Source organism: Amblyomma americanum, chromosome 1 (genome assembly GCF_052857255.1).
Source record: "Amblyomma americanum isolate KBUSLIRL-KWMA chromosome 1, ASM5285725v1, whole genome shotgun sequence".
In the NCBI taxonomy this organism is placed as follows: domain Eukaryota; kingdom Metazoa; phylum Arthropoda; class Arachnida; order Ixodida; family Ixodidae; genus Amblyomma; species Amblyomma americanum.
In genome coordinates this window covers 553,803,319-553,829,106 of record NC_135497.1, presented here as the reverse complement: position 1 = coordinate 553,829,106, position 25,788 = coordinate 553,803,319, and the positions used below count along the sequence as shown (strand labels likewise).

The window sequence follows — 25,788 nt, the reverse complement described above, 5'->3', positions numbered from 1 at the left end:
GCGCACCCAGCGCCGCCCTGCATCAGGCGTCGAAAAGGGGCACCCATCTCCGTATGTCTGTGCTAACTTCCTCTCGTGCTAGCACCATCGCAGTGATTCGCAAATTCCTTGCGCAGAACAGTGGTTGTGGCGCCTGATGTCAGCCAGCTCAGACTCGTTCCGTGACAGTCGAGAGAGGTGCGCGCCCTCCAATTAGAGAGATTTAGCACAGCATGATCCACGGCTGCTATCACGATCCACTTCTGTGGGGAGCCACTGCGCAAGCGCAGAACACCCCGAGAATGCCACAAGGCACCAGCCAGCTGCTTGCACGCCTGCCCCATCGTGACCAGTCAGCACGTGCGCACTGACGCGTGCGGAAGTGGATCGCACTATGACAAAACTTGCATGCCGCCGTGCACACTGCATGTAGCACAGCCGCACCTGGTAGGTACAGCTGCACTTCCTGGAAACCTCTGTTGCGTTGGGTGGGACTGGCTCACGAAAAGTAGCTGCCGGGAAAACGCAGCACCCGGGAATGTAACAGCAGGGTTCTACTCATAACAAAATAGAAAAAAGTTGGCAATTTTTGTTACATCCTTGTTTTCATTACATGCACTGTTTGTGTAAAGATTGGAAAGCAAGCAGGAGAGAAACAAAAATAAGAAATACAGTAAAACCTCGTTCATTCGAAATCATTGGGACGGTGAAAAATATCCGAATTAACTGGGTTTTCGAATTAACCAACAAAAAATTTTGTTGCCGTAACGAGCTACCGTCACTGGACGAACTTTGCGATTACTGTATATTGCTGCATAAAAGTCTATCGTCCAGCTTGTCGACTCCAGATAAGAGTCGACACATACCCCGCACCTGCCCCCACTTCATCCCACCGCCTCACTTTGTTTTGGCATCGCAGCACGTGCGGAGCTCAAAGCAATAGACGCATAACAATGTAAGCACAAGAACAGCAGGCAACGGAGATCAAAAGCAAATAAGTGGCATTCCACCCTGTCTCCACACTTGCGTACGGCCTGACTGACTAGCCGCAAAGTGAACTGCAAGTGGTCCTGTAGTTTTGGATTCCAGCACGACGCATGCCCTGGAGATTCTCTGAATCGTTAAGTTTGCCCTCGCGCTACCCACCGCTTGTTCGAACAAGCGACCGCCAGAGCGAACGAGCCGGATAAATGGCGCGCAATTAGTATTTCCTTCAGCAGAACCCATTTCTACACAAACTCACTTCTTTTGAGGCACGGAGCCCCATGCGTCCCTGCCGGGAACAGGCACCGGCACCTGCACCGGCACCGGCACCACCTGGCGCTCGTCCAAAGCCACCTTAGAACCCGCAAATAGGTCGGCTCCGAGTATATATGTCAGCCTCGAATTTTGGATAATCGTTTTTGACAAAAGGTCACGACCCAATTCCTCTAACCACGGCACACTACCAAAAAAACAGGCCGGCACTTTGTGCAGTCAACCCGTCGCAGAACACACACTGACGCTGTTAGGGCCGTCGTACGATCATTTCGGAGCAGCTCCCGCCAGGCCCGCTTGGCGAGCGGGCCTGGCGGATCCACCTCGTCCAGCGAACGGATAGAAAGTTGGTCAACTTCAACTTTCTGGCGGACGAGCGGGTCAGATTGCAGCTATTGGCTGCTTTTCCCATGACGTCAAGGACGTCTCGCTTCTGCCGGGTCAAGATGGCCGTCCGTCGACTGAACTGGGGAGCGAGGCCTGGGCAGTGGCAGTTTTGTCGCAAAGCATATTATATTGGCCCCCTGGTGATGTTACGAGTGCTCAGAGCGACTGCGAACTTTGCTGCGTGCAGCAGTGGCAAGCGACAGTTCCCCTAGTTGAATTCTGTAATCATCTACGATGATGGAGTTGACAGAGCGCTTCTTCAAACCGACGCAAGACCTACGCATTGGCGGTGCCCCGAAGTGTTTATATGGAGCTGTTTGTGGTTGTTGCAAGCGTTCCTAATTCCTGCGAGGATCATCACGGACAGCGGCGAGTAACAGCTGCTCACGGTGAATTTCTTGTGCGTGCATGAGCTGCATAGCACAGTGACAAGTGTCCGCGTAGTGAACGTGATTGCGATCGGAGCAAGTGCTTTTACATCAAGGCAGCGAAATGTGCACCTGCGAAAGCTCATGACGGACGCCGTGCTTTCCGAATGCTGAAATGCTCGTGGCGTTCCGCAGCTAGTTGCATTCGTTGCAATGGTTGCAGTGATCGCGACCACACGACGCTATTTCTGCTACGTATCCACTACCATTTTGATCGTGATTAGTGTGGGCACTGTGCTCGAGCACTGCCGTGTGTGCGACGTGACACGATCTTGGCTGAATGGCCGTCGGGCTGTTTTCTGTGGCGAGAAAAGCAACGCCGCCATCCTTTTGTGTCTTGGTGCTCCATTCAGTATATGTTGATTATGGGTGCTCGGGCTACGAGTGGCCGGCGGCACTGTATGACTTGTGTGAAAACATGGGTGTGCAGTGCAGATGTATCTTCTGAGGCGTCAGTTCTTTTTATTTCCTGCTAGCTGTGCGGACATTTGTCTGCTATAAATATTTGCACGATGAATGGGTGACTGAACACTTCCTCTAGCCATTTCGGTTTAGGTTGTGACAACATGGTATTGCGCGATTACGAACAAGAATCATTGCCGCATTTAAATCACGGCTAGTTCACAGTGTCGAATCTCTAATATGTGTTAAGGGGGGACGTGGCATTCGGGATCAACTTTCCTATTTCTTCATGGATTCTGATAAAAATTGGCAGGGTTACTGGTAATGCTGCTTTGATATCACCATAAAAATTTCAAACTGATATCTCAACAACATTTTTATTTAAAAAATTTTCCTCCTTTTCATCTTGTACCAGGCTTGAGCGACTTACAAAATAAGATAGAAGACTTCTTCAAAGTGTGTTGCATTCCAAAATGAAGGGATGAGGTCATGACATTCCTAGATTTTTTTATTTACAATGTAAAAGTTTTTAGTTTTAATATTTTATGAGCAGACATTACAATGGGCACCTAAACAGTGAACAACTAGTCGAATCAGTAAGTCAGCAAACGGGATGCCGGAAAACCAAGAATGTCACGACCTGAAACACTTCTCAAGGAATGCAGTGAAAAAAACCGTATCAAAATAGCCCCAGCGGTCGCAAAGAAATCAGTGGAACAATCAGAGCAAATGACAAAAAAAAAAACAGTTTTGAGAAAATGGCTTCCGAAGTTACACCTTGTATTTCACTCATCAAAAGGCACCGGGGTTGTAGTCTTTTGTGTCCTTTTTAACACGGGGCTTCTTGGATGCCTTGCCTCGAGACTGAAGTGCTTTCGCTGCCTGTCTTTTCCGCAAGGCGTCCTTTTCCGCTGTTCTGCGAAGAGCATGTTGGCCAGTTTGCAGCCCAAGTGTCGAACATTACTCTGTGTAAGCATGGCGGGTCCCTGCACTGAACTTGCAAACCGCTTCGTTGAGAGCTGTCTCTGTTGCAGTCAAAGATGCGTTTTTATCTTTTGGCAGCAGCGACCAAATTACTGAATGAAGGCTTTCAGCCGCATTCTGGGTTTTTTTTCCCAGACAACGGCTGAGGAGCTGAACCGAAAGTCCTGGCTGAGAGCACTGCTGGCACTTGGCATTCTCGAGAAGCGCGTTTAGGGCCGTGACTTGCACAACAACAAACTCATCCGTTTGTTCTGTAGTAGCAAGCGCCTCGCCGTCACCCGTCAGTTCCATTTTCCGCGCGGTCGCGGGCACGGCACTCAGCTTTGCTTGCACTTTTGCGGCGGCTTCCTGCGATGCTTCTGGCGACACAAAACGTGGCTCCAGGTGCGCCTGAATGGTGCGCCTGGTGCTCGTGGACGGCGTGGCGTCGTCGCGTGAAGTGCCAAGAGGACCCGCGACATGCGCGGTGCCTTCATCACTTGATGTTTCCGACACAAAACGCGGCTCCAGGTGCGCCTGAATGGTGTGCCCGGTGCTCGTGGACGCCGTGGCGTCGTCGCGTGAAGTGCCAAGAGGACCCGTGACATGCGCGGTGCCTTCATCACTTGATGTTTCCGACACAAAACGCGGCTCCAGGTGCACCTGAATGGTGTGCCCGCTGCTCGTGGACGCCGTGGCGTCGTCGCGTGAAGTGCCAAGAGGACCCGCGACATGCGCGGTGCCTTCATCACTTGATGTTTCCGACACAAAACGCGGCTCCAGGTGCGCCTGAATGGTGTGCCCGGTGCTCGTGGACGGCGTGGCGTCGTCGCGTGAAGTGCCAAGAGGACCCGCGACATGCGCGGTGCCTTCATCACTTGATGTTTCCGACACAAAACGCGGCTCCAGGTGCGCCTGAATGGTGCGCCCGGTGCTCGTGGACGGCGTGGCGTCGTCGCGTGAAGTGCCAAGAGGACCCGCGACATGCGCGGTGCCTTCATCACTTGATGTTTCGACACAAAACGCGGCTCCAGGTGCGCCTGAATGGTGTGCCCGGTGCTCGTGGACGGCGTGGCGTCGTCGCGTGAAGTGCCAAGAGGACCCGTGACATGCGCGGTGCCTTCATCACTTGATGTTTCCAACACAAAACGCGGCTCCAGGTGCGCCTGAATGGTGCGCCCGGTGCTCGTGGACGGCGTGGCGTCGTCGCGTGAAGTGCCAAGAGGACCCGCGACATGCGCGGTGCCTTCATCACTTGATGTTTCCGACACAAAACGCGGCTCCAGGTGCGCCTGAATGGTGTGCCCGGTGCTCGTGGACGGCGTGGCGTCGTCGCGTGAAGTGCCAAGAGGACCCGCGACACGCGCGGTGCCTTCATCACTTGATGCTTCCGGCGATGCAGAGCGCGAAGTAGAAAGTTCAGAAGAGTCCCCCGTGCTCGCACACGATGTTTCGTCTGCGTGTGAAGTGCTCGGCAGCGGCTCTGGAGCGGCGCCACCAACAATCGTAGCCGCGCACGAAGTACTCGCCTGCGAGCCCGTAACTTCGTCAGTGCGCTGCACATCAGAAGTAATTGAAGCAGACGACTTCTTCTTCTTCACCATCGGCGATTTTTGCTTACGGGTGCCATAGGCACGCACCGTCTTGTACTTCAGAGGTCGCCGACCCATGACCGCCAGTGAAAGCCGCTTCCGAAACTATGCTCCGCGCGTACTGACGAACATGGCGGCCGCGTAATCCGTATTCGAAACTAAGCTCTGCGCAAGAGACAGTCACGGCGAGCCAAGGTTCTCTGCTCAAATGACTAAACCCCATCGTACACGACGAGCAGCGGAGCCGCAGAGTCGAGAGGCACGCGTAGCAGACGACGCACCCGCCAAGGACACCAATTGCGCAGCGCGCTGCTGTCACACGACGTGCGGAGCCAATCGGAAATCACCACGCGACCGTGAAACTTTTGCTTTTTATGCGTTTGTTTCCACTCTGAGGAGACCACTGAAGCGGGAAATTTGAAGTCGGAGGAACGTGCTTTCCATAGAGACCAAGATGGCCCCGCTACGTTGGGCGGTTGCCGAGAGATCGGGGCTTGAAAAGCGGCGTTTTTTCGCTACTTCGAAGAAATTTTCCGCCACCCTTGATCATCAAAACAATGATTTGGCGCACTTCTTGATGGTTTTCGACGATGAAAATTTGTAATCACACAAAATATGACTGGTAAAAGCAGAAAATAAATATTTCAAAAAATCACTTTTTTGACCATTTTCCGCGAGTTGAAAGCCGCGTCCCCCCTTAACTCATGAGTCTGCTTTTCAATGAGCATTGCACACTTATGTTATGCAAAAAAAAAAAAAGCTATGGCTGCAGCCTATGGGGTCAAAACTGTTCACAGAACAAGTTGGGCATAACGAGTCTTGATGAATATATATATGTGTGTGTGTGTGTGTATATATATATATATATATATTAAGAAAATATTTCCCATTGCTTTTTTTTTCTCTTTTTGCTATATATTAAGAAAATATTTCCCATTGCTTTTTTTTTCTCTTTTTGCTTTGAGAAATGCTTGGCAATTTGAAGTTGAAGTGGGATCTTGGTTTCCATTGTAATCAGAAAAATGCCGTGATCTTGAAGCGCCTTATGAACCCAGACACTGTTTGTTGTTGATTTTGCGCACGGTCCCTTTCGATCGGGAGATCAGCAGTACCAAAGTGGATGTGTGCACAATGCTATTGTTGCAGAGCAGCTTGTGAACTCAGTTTACTCGTGTTAAGCGGTTATTCAGCAGCACTCCCTGGGGCAGCCGCACCAGTTTGTTTAACAACACAATTTCGAAGCCTTGAGAAGGAGATGTCATGGATGTACATACACCCTGCTACCTTTATATTGAACATTGTAGCGCTAGCAGACAACAGACGAAGGGAAGACGAGACACACAGTGCGCTGTGTGTTCTCGTCTGTGTGTTCAGCGCACTGTGTGTCTCGTCTTCCCTTCGTCTGTCGTCTGCTAGCGCTACAATGTTCAGACTGTCAAACCAACAAGCCCAGCAACACATCTTACCTTCATTTATCTGTGACTGCTTGCTACTGTGGGGACCTGCCCTGCAGCCCACTGAGTTTGCTTTCCCGCGAGGCACCGTGCAGCGGCTGTCTCACCTCGAGGCTGAACGCATTCCCTTGTCAGTTACATTAACTGGCAAGACAGGGCGCCAGCATCGCTGCGAGAGAGACTGCCAAAGCCCGCGCGCGGGAGAGGGGGCATAGGGGGGGCTTCGGCTGGGGATCGTCAGCGCAAGCGGACGTGTCGCTCGCGGCTCCGCTCTTCACCGGCGGGGCGAGGAAGCGACGAGGAGACAGGCTCCCGCACTCGTCCCGTCCGGCCTTCGGAGTATATATCCCTTGCCCTAGCGCGGGCGAACATTCGCTCGGAACCTTGCTGGTGAGTCGGACGACCTTCATTCATTAGCGTACCTTGTTGCTAGCTGGTGCTATTGTTTCTGTAGCAATAAATGCCTGTTTGTGTCAGCCAATGTGTCGTTCCTTTGTTCCCCCAGAGCAATGCCCGCCGTGGTCGGCAAGCGCTCGGTAGCGTACGCGATCACGGGGTGGGGTCCGGGCGGCTTTGAACCGTGTCAGCCGCGATTGAGTGGGGAGAACGTACTTATCTCCCCAAGTCAACCCCACATCTGGCAGCCCAACGTGGGGCCCGCTCTTGGAACATTGGACGACTGTCGGTTCGGTTCGAGGAACGCTCTTTGTCCGGACTTGACAAGTGCTAGGCCTAGAGTGAATTTTGATCGCTAGGACCTGCGGCATGCTTTCTTGAGTGCGAGGTGTATTTCGCTGCAGCATGTTTGAACTTTTCGACATGCTCAGCACATTGTTCCCTTGGAGTTTCTTCGCGAGAATCACTTGGTCCGCATCGAAGGAGCGTGAGGCCTAGCGCCCGCGGAGTCGCCGCGCCCGAAGTGAGCGAGTACGGAAGCCGCGTGGGTGGTCCAAGTTTCTGTATATATTTTCTCTACTGTCTCTTTTTCGACTCTGGGAGTCACGGCTCCGGGAGCCGGGTGGCCTGGGGCCACGGGTGCCGCTACGAGCTCGATGGTATTGCAGCTCGGCACCGGGCGCTCCGACACCGTCCGATACGGTGGGCGCCGACCGCTCAGAAGCTGCTTTGTGCAGTGAGCGGGGTAGGACCACCCCACAAAGCTGAAGTCTCCTCGCGGCTGCACGCACATAATCCGTTTTGGGTCTTTGTGGCGGTCACGGTCGTTGTCAGTGGTAGTCAGGCCTGAGGCTTTTCGGAGCTGCCTGCACCACGCCAGAAAAGACATGGCCACCGGACCGTGTTGTTGAGAGGGGGCGCATTTTGCTGCCCGCCCGTTTTTTTTTTGTAACCTCGCACGAACTGAGCAGTCTCGTTCAACTCAAGAAAGGGCTTTGTTCACTCGAACTTTGCATTTGCACAGCCGCCGACACGTTTTTGTAGCGGGTTAGGCATTGTGCCACGAGGCCCTTGCGGATGCCGTTTCCCCTCCCGTGACCTACGTTAAAGGCACACCGAGAGCGTTTCGGCAATTTTACAGATCCGGTGGAGCCACCCAGGTCTGCTGTCCGGTGCACATCGTCTTGCTGCCACCTGCTGCGACGGAGCGGCCTGTATCCTGTTCGCCGCATCCATCCGAGGCAGCTGTGGCGAGACCAGTCAGCAATCACCTCCGGCTGCTGCTGCTGCCCTGGCGACTACTGCAGGATCCTGGCCTGCAGTTTTCCCACCAGCCTTCGATTCGCGGGCCTGCGGACACGGTAGTCCGCGGGCCATGCGAGTCGTCCCAGCGGAGACCTTCACGCCGCCTTCGGAATACCGCAGAAATCTGCGTGGACGCTGTCGGCGTGACCTCTGCTGCAAGACGTGCCTCAAGGACATGAAGACCAGGAGACTCCTCCATAGCATGTACCTTCAGGCGCGTGGGTCTATTTAAGGTTGGGGGGATGTGGGGACCTGCCCTGCAGCCCACTGAGTTTGCTTTCCCGCGAGGCACCGTGCAGCGGCTGTCTCACCTCGAGGCTGAACGCATTCCCTTGTCAGTTACATTAACTGGCAAGAGAGGGCGCCAGCATCGCTGCGGGGAGACTGCCAAAGCCCGCGCGCGGGAGAGGGGGCATTGGGGGGCTTCGGCTGGGGATCGTCGGCGCAAGCGGACGTGTCGCTCGCGGCTCCGCTCTTCGCCGGCGGGGCGAGGAAGCGACGAGGAGACAGGCTCCCGTACTCGTCCCGTCTGGCCTTCGGAGTATATATCCCTTGCCCTAGCGCGGGCGAACATTCGCTCGGAACCTTGCTGGTGAGTCGGACGACCTTTATTCATTAGCGTACCTTGTTGCTAGCTGGCGTTATTGTTTCTGTAGCAATAAATGCCTGTTTGTGTCAGCCAATGTGTCGTTCCTTTGTTCCCCCAGAGCAATGCCCGCCGTGGTCGGCAAGCGCTCGGTAGCGTACGCGATCACGGGGTGGGGTCCGGGCGGCTTTGAACCGTGTCAGCCGCGATTGAGTGGGGAGAACGTACTTATCTCCCCAAGTCAACCCCACACTACGAACATGATTACTTGTCTGCTGAGTGACGGCGATGGTGAGCACAATCAGCTGTGTGTCGGCAGTGTAGAACGCTTCCCAGATTTCCTTAATCCTCCTTACATTTTACACAAACAAAAATTTATTTGCTGACATACAGATGCATATTTGCACCTTCCTCAGTGATCGGCTAGGTTTCCTGGCCCACTTATCCATTCACATTTGCATGGTCACGACAGTACCATTCCTGCACACATTGAAAGCTACAATAACAAGGCTTATTTCAGTTCTTTGAAATGTGCTAAGCATTGTTGCATGGTGGTTGGTTCTGCAATACCGACATTGCCGTTTCTGAGAGTCCTGTAGTATCAATGGAACCATTGACCTGTCAAGGCAAAGACCGCATTTAATTTGAACCCATTCCTTTACTCCTCGGATTGAATGAAATGGTTGTTGCTGCTTGCATTAGCAGATTCCCCGCTTTGCAGCAGCACCTAGTTCTTTTCTTGCCCACTGCACATGCCTGAAGCAGGAGTGTAGCATTTTTCTTTTCTTCTGCGGTGTACTCAGTATAAAAAGTGCTAACCTAGCATTGCGGGCTGCGGGGAGGCATAAGTGAGGTTATAATATAAGCAAGCGATTCTGCTGTTTTAATTTTAAGCAGGTTATTTCATTTTGTGCAATGAGCAATCCAAGCCAGAATGTGAGTCGCCGAGCCCCGACAGTGATTTTTACACTAGAAAGAGAAGTGCTTTGGCAACCAGAAAGTGTGTGAGCTGGTTAGAAGTCAGTGTGCCTGGCAGTCCACGGGTTAGCATAACATTCTGTGCAGACAGTGGGGCAAGCATTGTGATGGCAATTCCAGTTTGCGAGAAAGGTATATGATTCAGGCAGCGTTCAATTTATCTGCTCAAATCCAAAGTTTTAGGTCGTTCCCCACTGCATATTAATGGGACAAGAACACATGCGACAAAGGCCGTACGCATTTTCACTCTGTCCACTCTGATCAGCAAGTTTCTATGTTAGCAAAGCGTAAGTGCATTGAAAAAGTTTTTTCCTCAGAAACACTGTTAATAGTTTGACTCCATATTAACGAGGACTGCACTAATGAGGAATGGCTGTATACGTGAAAGTATGGTTAATTTTTTTTAGTTCTGATAATGACACAAGCAATCAATCTGTGTTATTTTGAATACGGGACTAAAGAAGTACATTTATCTTGCAAATTATGAAGATGAGTAGAAGGATGTGTTGTATGGCACAGCAGTTTGTTGGTTGAAAAATAGCGATTTGTTTTACCTGACACCACTTAAAACAGCAGACTGCAAAATGAGCCCTGTGGAGCTGGTAAAGGTATGTTAGGAACAAAGACGACGAAAAACAACACCACTGCAATAGTCGCAATTCTTGCTCTGTTGTCCTCGTACCTTAGCGCAGTTTCAGCATGCCAACTTACTGCCGGTTCACCCGACAGCACACTCGTACCAAGTTTTGTGAAATTTGCAGCAAGCATCAACAAGAAAGGAAGCGCGGTGTAAGCATATCTAGTGCATACTGTGCAGATAGCTTCCTGCCTCATCATAGCTTGGCCCATTTCTTGCCCATCATTACCCAGCACCTATGGCCCTATTTATGCGATTGCCATGTGCTGCAAATCACCAAACACATTTTTTACTCTTGCCCTGCTAGATTGCTTTGGCCCATTAAGTTGTTTCATCCAAATTGGCAAGCTTTTAGAAAACATTCCTGCAATAGCCAACTTGCTCTTATTCTTCACCACATGCACCTTGACTGCAATATCCCCCTCGATGCTTTTCTTCTTGGCTTTGAAGAAGCATGTGATTCGCTTATTTATGTATGGCATTTTTTGTCGTGCTTTAACTTTTATCCAATAGTTCTAAACTGGATCCAAGCCAGCTGTCAGCAGATTTCTCTTGCCAATTCTTAAGCATCCTGCCTTTTCCTGCAGTCTTGGATGTCCCCCAAGGCAGTGCCCTTGAGCCTCAGCTTTTTACTACCTACATTATGGCTTTCCTTTCAGTGTTTTGTCACACGCCTTCATTGATGGCTATATTAAGGGGTCAGCCATCTTGCAATCAATACCCATGTTTTAGTTCTCCAAAAACACATTTTGCATGCTCTAGAATGGCCTGTTTGCTAATGTTACTAAGAATGCACTAATATTTTTTTTGTTTTCAGCAAAACTACATTTTGCCTACTTATAAGGCCTTACCGAGAAAGGTATATTCACTGGATACTGGTTTAAACACTCAGCCATTCACAAGGCTCGCCATGTAGCATGGTCTCACCTCATAATGCTTATACACCCACTCACAACCTAGGATATTTACACCATAACATGTACTTAGCATCGCCATCTACCAAGTTACTTACATTCAGATCCCCTGTGTGGCATCACCTTGGGCGTTCTAATGGTGCATGGCACAAACCGAACTTAACTAAAATCCTAGAATGAGTTCAGACCTGAGCCCTTGTTTTATTTTCTCAGACTATTGTTGAAGCTCCAGTTTCACAGCACCAAAGGTGAATCTTCAAATTTCTTCATGTCGTGCAGAAACTGCAGGGTTTTTTTTTTTTTCACTCTTTACCGTCACATAACCAACTAATCTGTTCTTACTCATTTTTCCTTCTGCACTAGCCGCACTAGTACTGTTGTGCCTCAGTTAGCCCATGCCGCCGCATTTCAAGACTGATTTTTGTTTTTGCCACTAAAGGCTGGAATGGCATTCCACCTCACAAGGCTTACTAACCTCTTGTGCTTTGAGCTGGTCACTGCAGAAATCCACCCAGTAAATGATGATGTTCGTCCACTGATTAAAGTGATTCCCCCAAGGCAGAGAATATTTGCAATAGGGGAGTAAATACTCATTAATGTCCACCCAAGTGCAGCCATAAGGCCACAAAGAAGAGCTACAAAGCTTTCCTTTGAAGCCGTATGGCTCTGCTTGGATGCTAATGGTTGATTACTTCTTATTAGTAAATTACAAACTCATCAAGTTCCTACTTAACACATCATGTCAAAACTCACCATTTAAATATTGTCATTCAGTACTGTGTAGGTATAATAAATGTTAAAATAAATTGTTCTAATGAAGTGCTTAGTCGCTTGCTTAGCTTGGCAAACCAATACAATGCTCTCATATGCGTAAGAACTTTCCTCACAATCCATTTCAAGTAATATTGGGGCAGATTTACACAATAGTTTTGTCGGACGATATACAGTTGCATTTATGCTAACTTGCAAACAGTGCACAAGCTAGGTCTAGCCAGCTTTAATCATGCACTGAAAAGCTAAGCATGCATTATTGTGCCTATCTGTGTCAGATTTTTCTTGGTGCTTCTCATCTTATCTCTTCAGCTAAGCAACACACTGCCTATATAGAGTGACCCGTCATAACAAGGGTCTGTGAGAATGCTACGAATGCATGTTTATTCATGTGACTTTTATATATTCAGGATAGTGTTAACAGGGCCGTTGATTCATCTTCAACACAAAAGCCGTCAACTTCAAGTTGCAGCAAAGAGACACCAGTAAAGACAAGAGCCATCATTGCTTTTTTTTTTTGGCATTCTTCGGCCTAACTTGAAATTGGCCTTTTCCAAATTTCTAATGCCTATCCATGCCTCAATCAATTTCTTTCTTTGAAAACCAAGCTGGCAGTGAAATAGGTATATTTTGCTGAAGAAGTTGATAGTCAGCAACTAATAGCACACTCTAAAATTCAACACGTTGAGTGGTATAAAAATCAGTTAACAGTAAGCAATGCTCACTATTGCTAGCTAGATTGGGAACTGGTCACCTTTACATTCAATCGGTCTACATTTTATTAATGAGTGAAAACAACTCTTAAACATTGCTTTAAAGCTTTATCGGAGAACGTACGCATATATACCTGTCACATACTTAAATGGCTCAATTTTTATTTCATTTTATTGTGCAACATCATAGATCTCATACTGGAAATCCAATTTTACAAATTCTGCTTGAGATCTTGGTGTTGCTCAAGATAATCAGATTATAGGGTCATTGTATCCTGTTTCCCTGACTCTTACAAAGCATTCTTTCCCAGCCTAAGCCAGGAGCCATTGCAATGTAAACCCTCCAAATTGGTTCTTGCATTTCCTCTACCTGTAATCCCTTTACTGGCTCCCACATCTCACGTTTATAGTACCGTATTTACTCGCATAATGCTCGCACTCACGTAATGCTCGCTCTCGCGTAATGCTCGCATCCCCCACATTGGCTATCAAAAATTGGAAAATTTTTTTTCCCCGCATAATCATCGCACCCCCAAAATTACTGCCGCGAGCCGTCTGCTTGTCGTAGCGATCGCCATCTATTGACTGCGGCCACAACTAACTGCCATGGTTGGGCGCGCGTGCTACTAGGCGGCGGTACTGTGCCATCATCCGCTGCCACCGCCGCTACCTCTCATCCACTCACCACCGCTACGCCATTTTGCGAAGGTGTCTCCAGCTCTCCGGTGTCTCGTAGGCCCCGCTTGCCTTGTTTGCGTGTTGCACCGTGCTCTTTGTGCCGCTTCGCCATGGGACGCTACGCAAGCTACACAGCTGCTTTTAATCTAAAAGCTATTGAGTATGCGTTAGAACATGGCAACCGCGCCGCCAGCAGACACTTCGGCGTCAACGAGTTTTGCGTCCGGTATTGGAGACGGCAGCACGACGAACTCAAGACGACTGGTAAGACGCGCCGGGCCTTCCGTGGACCGAAGACTGGGAAATTTCCTGCCGTCGAATCCTCTTTACTGGAATATATCAAGGCTCGACGAGCAGATGGGTGTGCTGTGTCGATTGATTTGATACGGAACCAGGCGCTCGTAATCGCAAGAAAGGAGGGCATCCCGGTGCAAGACTTCCGCGCTAGTAATGGGTGGGCCACACGATTTATGCGGCGCAATGGACTCTCTCGCTCAGGAGGCGAACGACGCTTTGCCAGCGCCTGCCCGCAGCCTATGAAGAGAAAATAGTGGACTTCCATCGATTCGTTATCAGGATCCGGCAGGAGAAAAACTTCTCGCTTTCCCAGATAGGGAACGCGGACCAAACTCCGCTGAATTTCGATATGCCCAGCAGCAAGACAGTCGAACAGACAGGCGCTCAGACTGTGCACGTCAGGACTACAGGTGCCGAAAAACAGAGGTGCACGGTCATGCTAGGCGTGACGGCACACGGGCGGAAGCTCCCACTGAACGTCATTTTCAAGCGGAAGACCCTCCCGAAAGGAAAGCTCCCCCCTGGTATACACGTGCGCGTCCAAGAAAAGGGGTGGATGACCGCGGACCTTATGGTGGACTGGGTGAAGACTGTGTGCGGGCGGCGACCGGGAGCGCTTCTTTTTCCGTCGCTCCTCGTGCTTGATAGCTTTCGGGGCCATCTTCAAGAGTCGGTTCGGGAGAAGTTCAAGAAACTGCGCACGGACCTGGCTGTTATACCCGGCGGCCTCACATCAATGCTAGAGCCTCTTGACGTATCTTTGAACAAGCCATATAAAAATAACATCCGGAGGATGTACGCAGAATGGATGGCCGAATGTGAACATGCTCTGACACCGGGCGGCAAGATCAAAAGACCGTCCGTGGAGCTGCTGTGCAGCTGGGTATCAGAGGCATGGGGGATGATTGATGTAAACATGGTGGCCAGAAGCTTCAAGAAAACAGGAATTTCGAACGCCCTGGATGCGACCGAGGACCACCTGGTGTGGGACGACGAAGAAGCATCGGAATGAAGAAACCATCGATTCCAGTGTCGACACGGACTCTGATGAAGAGTAGAATTGCCTGCATGACGTACGCAACGCGAGTAGTGACGGGGAGGTTGCGCGCGGCAAATAAAGTGCTTTAGCAGCTTGAGCTTACGTTCACCCTGTACTTTCATAACGAAGGTAAGTTACGCTTGAAAGTAATGTTTTCGTTACATCTACAATTGCGGACCTGACAATCCTGATCTTGCACCCATTCATCTTTGCATTTAACACTCCGAAACATTTGCTTGAAAATTTTCCCCGCATAATTATCGCACCACCAAACTTTGCGTTGATTTTCAGGGAAAAAAAGTGCAAGGATTACGCGAGTAAATACAGTAATAGAAAGACATGAGTAGACTTTTATGCAATACAAAGGCACCCACTTTGTTTCGCATTCACAGCGACATTTGAGAATGCTTTGAAGTTGCACAGAGTATATGCCAGCTTATTTTGTACATGGCAACAATGGCATGGCCTTCAGCAGAACTTCCCATACTTGTTTTTAACGCTGTAGTCTGACTTGTGCAATGGCCATATGACCTCATGAAGGAATGCTAAAGGACTACCTGATGGCCGGCTGTCGCTGTGCAGAATAAAGCCTTGCACTATAGCCAAGTGATGCACGTCTAAAGCCCTTTGCAGCCACACAGTGCTATTTCTATTTTGGCTTTATTAATGGACTGAAAAACAACAAAAATAAGTCGCTATTGTTGCATTGTCACTGTTCTGTAAAATGCAGAACTGCTTTAATTACAACTGATTTTACATGTTCCAAATAGCTGGAAAAGTCATAATTTCTCATGTGCATTTGCATTTGGTTTGAAAGCAGTGTGCTAAAATGTGAGTTTTTAATGCAAGCACAATTCAGACACACACACACAACTTATATATTGAATAGATAACCATGTCTTTTGCATTAACAGTCAGCTGACTGTAGGTAGTTGTGGGGGAGGTTGTTTATATATTAAAGTGACAACAACTGTGCAAATGCTTAGGAGAGGCTGCAAGTACAATTATTTTTTGCTCTGTCAGCAGTGCAAAAACACTGCAGTGTGCAATTCTGAATAACTGACTAAAAATTTTAAGTATGTAATCTTGACTATTTGAAAAATGTGATTATCCCGATTATAATTATGGTCGGTTGATAGCAGCCTGTACTGTGGCCTGACCCTATCGAGAATTCGCAATAAGAATCGCATCGTCGTTCTGAAATCCTGAGGGTAGCCTAAGTTTCAGAGGGGGCAGCCTTCTGTTATTTTGGCAAATCGTCGACCGTTGTGAAAACATCGCGACAGAACAAGGAGGAGTTTGCGATCACGATGCAACGCGTTTTTCGGTCTCTTGGATATAAATGGTCCACATGTCGTTTCCCACAGCATCGCTTCAGATGATCAGGCTCTCCTGCGATGTTGCAAAGTTTTTACAAGAATTGGTTCGCTGCCGTTGGAGTCAGCCGCGGCAGCGGAGTCAGCCGCACCGAGATGCATGCCATATCACAGCCGACCACAATTGTACCTTCGACGAAAATCCCGCAGCAAAAAAAAAAAAAAAAACGTTGACACGACGGATGTGTTGAGTACGCCGAAATAGTATTTACTATTCCAATACTGGCATAAACCGTGACCTGTACACCTATTCACCAAACTATATTTCGCTACGTCGTGACCATCAATTAAAAGTTAAGGAAATTAACTGTAAATCAGAGATGTACAAATATGCTTTTTTCCCTAGGTCTATAAGAGATTGGAACCGGCTCTCTGAAGAGGTGGTATTAATTACGTCAGGTGATTTATTCTCATCTCTGTGAATGCTGTTTTTAGGCTGTATTTCTGTTGCATCATGGTTGCATTGTATGTGCTGCACTTTGTTACCTTTCTTTTCGTTTGTATGATGTGTTATTCCCCCCCACTGTAATGCCACTTGTGGCGCTGTGGGTATTACAATAAACAAATAAACAAATAAACACGGGCAATTTCTACTGCAAGGTATCTGCATGTTTTGCTACAAGCATACATGCCTGTTCCGCCGCACGCGATTAGACGATAGGCACTGCCGGGCGCGCCAATAGGAATGCTGGGACCATCCGCCTCGCTCGCAAGCGCCAAAGTGATCTCGTACAACCCCTTTCCGCCTCACGTCCGCCTGGCGGCCGAAAACTGGCGGCCCGCTGGCGAAGCGGGCCTGGCGGCAGCCGCTCCGAAACGATCGTACGACGACCCTTAGGGGTGGGAGATGCTTCGATGCCAGCGCCTCGGCTAGAAGCCACCCGGCCAGCCTGCAGAGGGGCGACAAGCACATGCACCGCGGTCTCCAGTCCGACCGTGCCTTGACGAAGAGCTGAGAGCACGTTGCTTTGAATCTGGCATCCACACCTGTGTTGCAGTGAAACACACCTTCTCTGCAGGCGCGTGCTCTTGCGGTCTGCAAGCCGTACCGATTGGTTTTGTGCTGAGAGTACTGGGGCTGGGACGCTTATATCGCTACCTTCAGCATTACTAATAGGCATCGCTCTGCTGCGCTGTTTTTCAGCAGCGCAGGGGACAAAGGACGAGACAAGTGCACAGACACAGGCTGCGCTGCCTTGTGGCTCAGAGGAGACATCAGCTTGCAACGAAATCGGACATTCTTCTACCTTCAAATTAACCGGGCTGGTGCACGCCACCGCATCGAATCTTCCAGTCAAATTTACATGAGAAATAACTGGACCGCAGAAATTCTTCGAATTATCGAGGTTTTACTGTAAATGTACCGTAGAAACTGTAACAGGTCGAACTTTTTTCAAAAAGCCATGGCGAAAAGTCGACCCCGTCTTATGTACCAGTCATTGGCAGAAAGACTACGGAAGTCTTGCAACAATGGGCGGCTGAAGTCAACAGCCTCCATCACCATCGCCATCCGCAGCAGTGTGGCGCCGCACCGCCATTTTGCGTTTCCGTTGTTTGGTTAAAGGCTGCTTTTTCACATTTTGTTTCAAAATGAGCGGAAGCCGGCGGCAATTCACCATCGCCTTCAAGAAAAATGCGATTGAGTACGCGGAAGCTCACGGCAACCTGGCGGCACAGCGCGAATTTGGAGTATCCGAAAAGAGCATTCAGTACTGATGGAGGCAGAAGCTGCGTATTACAACTTGCAGCAACCAGAAGAAAACATCATTTAGTGGGCGGACCGCAGCGTATCCAGAATAGGAAGGAAAGGTTGCACTGCGTGCAAGATCGCTGCCTGTGACTGCCGAATGCATCTGCGTGAAAGCGGTAGAGATCGCGAGTGCCTCCAGACTCAGAAGGGCTCAATTCAAGGGCTCACCATCCTGGGTGCGGCGATTCATGAAGAGGAAGGGCTTTGCTCTACGGCGCTGTACTTCTGTGTGCCAGAAACAAACACGCGGGTCGGTGGGCGCACGATACTGTTAAAAAAATTGGCCGGGTGTACATACGAGCAGCATTTAAATGAAAATAAATACTACCACCATTGTGCAACCTGTCGAGTCACATTTGTTTCAACGTAAGGGTGTCTTTCGGTACTTTTTGCACTGAAAAAGATTTTTTTCATTTTTAGAATTGGTTAGTTGGAGGGTCGACCTATAGTCCGGTTTTTACGGTATGTTAAGTGACCTTGAATATGTTCATAGTAAACCCCTATTACTCCAAATCATAAATGCGAGAAAAGTTCTGCGATCGCGCTGATGGCGGAACTGCAGCAGCAGCTACTACCACCTCCTCGCACAACGCCGCTACAAGTGGGGCGGAGAGAATGGGGAAATTGGGTGTGTCGGAGGCACCACAGCCAGGCTGCAGGAGAGCACACCAGGGTGCCTCGATGGGTCAGCGTGAGCACTGAGGCACACTTGTGCTCTCAGTCTGCCCGCCTTGGTTGCTAGAGGAAGCAGACTGCATCACTGGCGCTCTCCACCATCCCTACTTCTTTTCTGACGCTCGACAGCAATGGGCACCGGAATCCCACAAGCAACCGAGCACTGCTCGCCCCTGTCTTCTTAATGCAAGAGCATTAGAGGGGCCACATCAGGAAAAAGTGTCCATCGACTGAGGCCAAGGAGTGTGGAAAGGAGGAATGAAGAGCAGAAAGGGGGAATGTGTCGGATGTGAGAAGGAGGGCGAATGCAGCGCAAAGGAGGGTGCCCCATGGAAGGTGCGTCTTCCACAGATGAGGACGGAAGTGCAGTGAGTGTGCTGGTGTGTGTATGGATAAAAGGAATGTGTTGCACGGTCTTCTCCATTCGCTCATCATTAAATAAACCTTGTATGTGTGCTTTGATGGCATGTTTTGCTGATTTGTCGAAAGCAGTTCCTACGAAGAGTGCTGAGGCAAGTGCAGCCGACCTTCGTTGCGCTCGGCGAGCTTAAAGGGACACTGAGGAGAAATTGAAGTTGGCTTGTATCGATAGAATACCAGCTCCTGATCACAAAAACGCCGCTCTTACTGAAAACAAAGCTCTTGTAAGGTAGAAAATAGCAAGAACCAAACTACAGGTATCGCCACCACAGGCCAATCTCGCAAGTACAAGCATGGTGACGCCATAGGACAAGAGACGCCACCTTGGAGGAATTTTCCATCCTACTTGGTTTCGCGAATCTCTGAGGCCAACAAAGGTAGGTTGCGCAGATCAATATTGAAGTAAGTTTTGTTTTAAAACCAATGGTGCACTTTTATCACACAAGGAAGGCAGGCAAAAGACAACCTGAATGTTGGAAGCAAAGAAAACGGATGCTTGGCGGCGCCATAGGGGGCCAGGAGAGTTTCGATTTGTTATGGCGCTTCGCGTCTATGAGGTTTGCGTGCCCCGTGGTTTTGTTTTTGACGCGCTTCGATTTACAAGTGCCGAACAGCAGAGGAACTCTAAGTGCCGCTTCAAGTGCTAGTTAACCTTTGAAGGAGCCTGTTAAGGCTTGTCAGATGATCGTCACGGTCGATGAAAAGCTAGGATGGCACGATGGTCGGTGATCGTACAAGGCAGCACTTGTGTATTCGCAAGCTCGCCAGCTAAACATTCCCGGCTGTGCCAGTCAACTTCAAACTACTTAATGGAAATCGTTTATTAGGGACGGGAGACAAGGTACAAGGCAGTACAGAAAAATTGCTGATGGTATAGCTCTGTTAGGCCAGGATATACCTAGCGAAAGTGCGGAGATTTCTGCATCAGAAGAGTGCATTCACTAGATGCGCCGTTATTGACGGATGTAACTTGAGCCGTCGTAGCGAAGCGGTAGCGTTTCCGCCTCAAACGCCGAAGGCCCTGGTTCGATTCCGAACCTCGGCACCGGACTTCTTTTCTTTTATTTAGTGAGTGGGCGGGGGGTTTCAGTGGCTCCCATGGATGCCGCCGCTGAAGAATACATTGGTTAGCGGTTAAGCGCAGGCTCTGTTAAGGCAGCGGTTATGCTGCGGCGCCCTGCATGGCAAAGTCACGTCGGTCAAAGCGAGACCTTCTATACTCCAACTGCGCTTGACCGCCGACGCGTTCGGAGGCTTCGGCACACTCTGACCGCATTGGCGGGGAGATTGGAGCATGTATCTATTTCGCGCCGAGTGCGCCAGCCGCCGCTAGCCCGGCCAGACTGATTTGGCTCCACGGCAAGGTGCGCGTTATATTCAATAGCTGCGGCAGTTCGGCGGAGCTGTTCTTTTCGAGCTCGGCTATTTTAATCCATTCACAGTACATATCTGAAGGTACATGCAAGTTGGCGAGAGAGCCAGATCCAGTGGACCCGTTGGATCAAGCGGAAGCCGTTGAAGCGTCGTGCGCCGGCTTTGGTTTCAAGCCGCCGACTTTAAACGCGACCGCCCTCGAGCACCCATTTGTTTTTTTGTGGCAAAAAATAAATAAATAACTTGGCCCATGCAACCGTGGGAGACCTCGATACTGCCTGCTGCGCCGTGCAACCGCTCCGTTCAAGGAATCACAATCCGTTGGCCCCAAAGCCCCGGCCAGCCTCCGATGGGCGCAACGCACCCCTCGCAACTCCCCGCACTGGGGTTATGATATTTAGTTTGCAACGGCTGCTCTCTGAGGAAGGGGGAAACCACCCGCCGGCGCCTAACCTAACCGTGCTCCCTCAAAAGCATCGCACGCTCTGTGGGCTGAGGTCGCTGAAATGCAGGCCAGAGTTTTTGCGAGAACTACGTTGTCGGGTTCGGGAACGGGATCCATCGTAACGCTGGCAAGACGCCGGTGCAAACGTAAACGAAGCGACGGTGGCGACCCCCGATAGATGCCTTCAACGTGCAGTGGCGGTAGCTTTCATTTTGGCGGCTGGTAGACCGCACCGCTAGCCGCCAGAAATCACAGAGTCTCCCGTTTACGTCACGTTTCACGTCACTCCGTTCTGTGACGTCATAAGAGTTCTCCGTGTCGTCATAAGAGTTCTCAAGTTTGAATCGGAGCGTCGGGAAAAAATTTTTCAACTTCGAATCCAAATTTCCTTGAAATAAATGCATCTTTCGCTCCCGGACAAGCGTCAACAAAGCCATGAAATGCCGCACTATCAGATATTGCTAACAAAAAAATTTTGATAGGGTTCTCCTCAGTGTCCCTTCAATAAAGCCAGCGGAGAGCAGCAAAAAGCCAAGCCACGGAAAAGTATCATGCCAAAGTTGCATCCAAGAAATGCCAATGGAAGTCATGCAATCCAGTATGCTCCCACATTCCCACCAGGTCGACCCATCGATCACTGATATTTTTTTTTTTCTATAATCATCTTACTATTTTTTACTACTTTTGAGCGTGAACTGTTGTAGTGCCACGCGGTACAACGTCTCAAAAGCAAAAGCAGCAGAGACTGCTGCATCTGCTACACAGATACACCTATGGCACTGGAGAACTACACACTGTGCCAACAGCGGTCAGTCATTGGGATCGTGGCAGTTCGGCAGTTCGTGTTATCATTATGAAAGTTATGCATCATTCTGCCAAATTTGAAGTACCTCAGCACTAGCTAACAGATAGTCAGCATAGCAAGTTCGTTACGTCAAGGTCAACCGCCTAACACCTCCTTCACATGGAGTTCTGGCGGCATTGGAGCATTGTGAAACTTCATAATATCGAGAAATTTGCTAAATAGAGGTTCATTACATCCAGGTCTAACTGTATTCGCTCACGCTATTAGCTGTCCAAATCCAGATGATAATCTCAAAATTTGCAGCGTTTTATTGCTGGTGGTGTGGGCATCTTGAGACACAAAAAGCTGTGTGTGCCATTCATTTGCCTCAAACGCAAACACAATGAAGCAGCAGCAACGATTAGGTGGCAAGGCGAGCGGCCCCCACCCCTATCTGGCGCTAGGGGGCCATGCTATTTCGGCGGTTTTCAGTCGCCCGCGCACCCAAGGACGTAAATTGCATTTGCGTTCTGCGCATGCACATTAGCACCCAACACAGGGTCAACCTACCTGCAGAATACAGTTAATTTGATACGGTAAAAAATCGATGTGACACCATAATGAGATGATTAGAGCAGGATGAAAGATATTTCTAAGCGTTTCTTTACTCAACCAACTCTCTGTGTTTATAAGTAGCCAAATTACCAGACAGCATCCTCAGAGCCATGTCATCACCAATAACTGATACAGTAAAGACGCTGATATAGTACAGGTTTTTTAATTATGAGGTTTAACATCCCAGAGCGATTCAGGATATGAGGGGCACAGTACTGAGGGCTCCAGATGAGTTCGACCACCTGGGGCTCTTTAACGAGCTCTGACATCGCACAGTACATGGGCCTCTAGAATTTCGCCTCCATAGAAATTTGACCATTGCGGCTGGGATTGAACCAGCGCCTTTTGTGTCAGCAGCTGAGCATCATAACCACTGAGCCATCGCGACAGCTAGATCTTTTAAGGTCCCAGCAAATTTACTATAGAGGAGTTCTACTGCATAAAAATTACAGGAGAATCCCGCTATAGTAAACTCTATTACAGTAAAAATTCGGATATAGTAAACTGAAACTGTGGTCCCATTTCGCCTTCCATAGATATTACAAGAGTTGATGTGCGAGCTAGTTGGTGTATCATGTTTATGTAAAGTGCAAAGGACGAGGGCGTTCGGTCTTATCCTCGTCCTTTGCACTGTGCGTAAACGTACATTTTTTGGGGGTTAAGATTTTTTTCGAACAAACGGCTATAGTAAAGAGCATCTCACCATGGTGATGTACTTCCCGTGGAATTATGACATCGCAGCACACACTAAATCTAGGATAGCGAGGTTACCAAATACAACGGCGCTCTTTGAGGTGGCTTTACCACCAAGCTTGAAAGCCGCAAGAAGCCAACTTTTCAAAAACCTTGACGCAGTGAGGCAAAGTGCGCGGCACGCACGGAAAAAGTAAGACTGGCTATGGACACAGAAAGGAGCAGGGGCGGGTTGCTAAGAAAGGTGTCAGTAAAAGTGCAGTGAGGACTAGAAAATGGAAGCAAAGGGTGTGCGTTCGTAGCACAGCAGCATAGGGAAGCGATGGCAAGGAGCAATGCGGAGGTGGTTCTGCCACGCTTGACTGGTTCGTGCTTGTTTCTTAAAGGGCTTGCATGCTCCCAAGTGATTACGCCCATAATTCAAAGGCCTGGATGCTGCGTGAACAAGATTTCCAGAAAGAATCGCGATTTTTTTGGAAAACTGCTCGGACCACTTAGTCAGCACATGTCTCAGCAACAATCAAGTGGAATTTCTCCCTCCTGGTATCATCGAAAATGTAAAGGTGCATCCTGTTAAATGTGAGAAAGCCAGGCGGCTGAAACGCTCACAGGCGCTTGATGGACTGTCACCAATAGGCAGAAAGCAGCTCTAGGCACTACCTCAAGGGCACGACACTGGTGGCTGGAAGGAATTATCGGCAAGGTCTTTTGAGGACCCTCAGAGACTGTAGCGAGTGCACTACCTAAGGAAGAACCAACTGTTGAAGAGGAAGCACTAAAAATTTCTGCTAAAGAAGCACTCATGTGCTTAGAAAATGTTGTGCCAGAGAAGGTTCATGAAAGCTTGGACACCATGACTCAATTCACAACCACTGCGGCCCTAAGTACACAAGTGCAGAAAAAGGTTACTGCATTGTACGCAAGGCACTAAGTAGAGGAAATCCACTCGCAAATGAGCAGAGTGACAAGTGTGTGTGTGTGTGTGCGTGTGTGTGTCACACACACGCACATATACACACATATATATATATGTATGTGTGTATACACACACATTTGTCACTGCTCATTTGCGAGTGGATTTCCTCTACTTAGTGCCTTGCGTACAATGCAGTAACTTTTTTCGGCACTTGTGCACTTAGGGCTGCAGTGGTTGTGAATTGAGCCATGGTGTCCAAGCTTTCATGAATGCGTGCACGCACGCACGCACGCACGCACGCGCGCGCACACACACACACACACACACACACACACACACACACACACACACACACACACACACCTGAAATATCATCTCAACACCCCGTTTTTCCTTTGGCTCATGATAACAAGCTGCAACATACTTATTTCAGCTGAGTGAACTTCCACTTTAACAAATTTTTTCCTGAGGCCCCTTGAAGTTTGTTGAAGTGAAGTTTCACTGTACAGTGAAATATCATCAATTTGACCCTCGCTAATTTGGAAATCCGGATAATTCGAGCTGCCAACGTGGTCCTGGCTGGCACCCAGGTAAGTCTATGGCATCAGGCGCTCATTCACTCAGACGCTGCTGGGTGTACACCGGGTAATTTGGACACACCCCGGAGGCAGGGTCCCTGTATGAACACTTAGCAAGCGATCAAGCTACAGTATTTACTTGAATGTAACACGAGTTTTTTGCCTCGCGTTATAATCGAATAGTTCGGTACTCACCTATAATCGAATAGTAGCGCAATTCGCCTACGGGGCAGAAACATGGAGGCTAACAAAAAGCGTTCAGCTTAAGTTAAGGACAGCACAGCGAGCCATGGAAAGAAAAATGATGGGTGTAACTAAAGACACCGGAAGCGGGCAGAGTGGGTGAGGGAACAAATGCGGGTTAATGACATCCTAGTCGAAATCAACAGGAAGAAATGGGCTTGGGCTGGGCATGTAATGCGAAGGCAAGATAACCGCTGTGGTGGATCCCAACCGGGTGGATCCCAAGAGAAGGCAAGCGTAGCAGGGGGCGGCCGAAGGGCGGATGAGATAAGGAAGTTCGCAGGCATAGGATAGGGTTAATTGGAGAGACATGGGAGAGGACTTTGCCCTGCAGTGGGTGTAGTCCGATTTAACTTAGGTCTCTTTGCTACAGCAGTATTCAAGCACGACACAGGGGCAGTACACTAAGCATCTCCACTGACCAGCCTACTATGTCATACTACCACTCCGCCGTTGCCTACACTTGCTGGATCCAAACTAAACATTACCCTGGGTGCCTGAGAAGGCTCAGGGGCTGGCTGTTTGGCAGTGACGCCTTCCTCCCGCATCTTGATCGATTGCAGAATCGGGAAGATGGACTTGGCGAAGTTCTGCATGAGGAGAGGAAAACAGGCAGGTTTTATTTTCTGCCACCATCTTTCAAGAACAGCTGAAAAATGGCCACAATAGCTATCAGTCAAAACTAGCCCCTTGCATTCAGCAGGCAATGACTACTACCGTATTTACACGATTTACTGTAAGTCGACTCGAATGTAAGTCGACCCCCCCAAATCACATTTCCGAAAAATAAAAAAAACTTCCGGGGTTGTTTAAGCTTGGCCTTGGATAGTTGAATGCGATAGCATTATCGAGCGGCCTCCGTTTACCGCCAGTCGCTATCAGCTGCCGCGTGCGGGTGTGCGCGTGGGCACATTCCAAAACGAAACTGTATTAGTCACTGGACTACTCGTCCACACTTGCGCCATCGTCCTCACTAGCGCTGCCGTCGTGACCGCTGCTGCGGTACCACAGCACGTCGTTCTAACATTGTCGTCCATCGAATTCCCGCACTTCGCAAACAGCCACATCACGGCATTGCGTGGAACCGCTGAAAATTTTGCCTAGCTGCAGCTGCCACACCTGTATCACCCGTTGGGAATGTCG

At 49.4% G+C, this 25,788-nt stretch overlaps 1 protein-coding gene across 2 annotated transcripts in view; it reads right to left on the bottom strand.

Annotated features, from left to right (window-relative positions):
* Window positions 1-25,788, bottom strand: part of LOC144116335 (parafibromin-like) — a 198,262-nt gene that overhangs the window by 134,542 nt on the left and 37,932 nt on the right. For both annotated transcript variants that reach the window (XM_077651082.1, XM_077651081.1), the window contains exon 8: window positions 25,134-25,235. In XM_077651082.1, coding sequence (XP_077507208.1) covers window positions 25,134-25,235 — 102 coding nt within the window. The remainder of the gene's footprint in view (window positions 1-25,133; window positions 25,236-25,788) is intronic.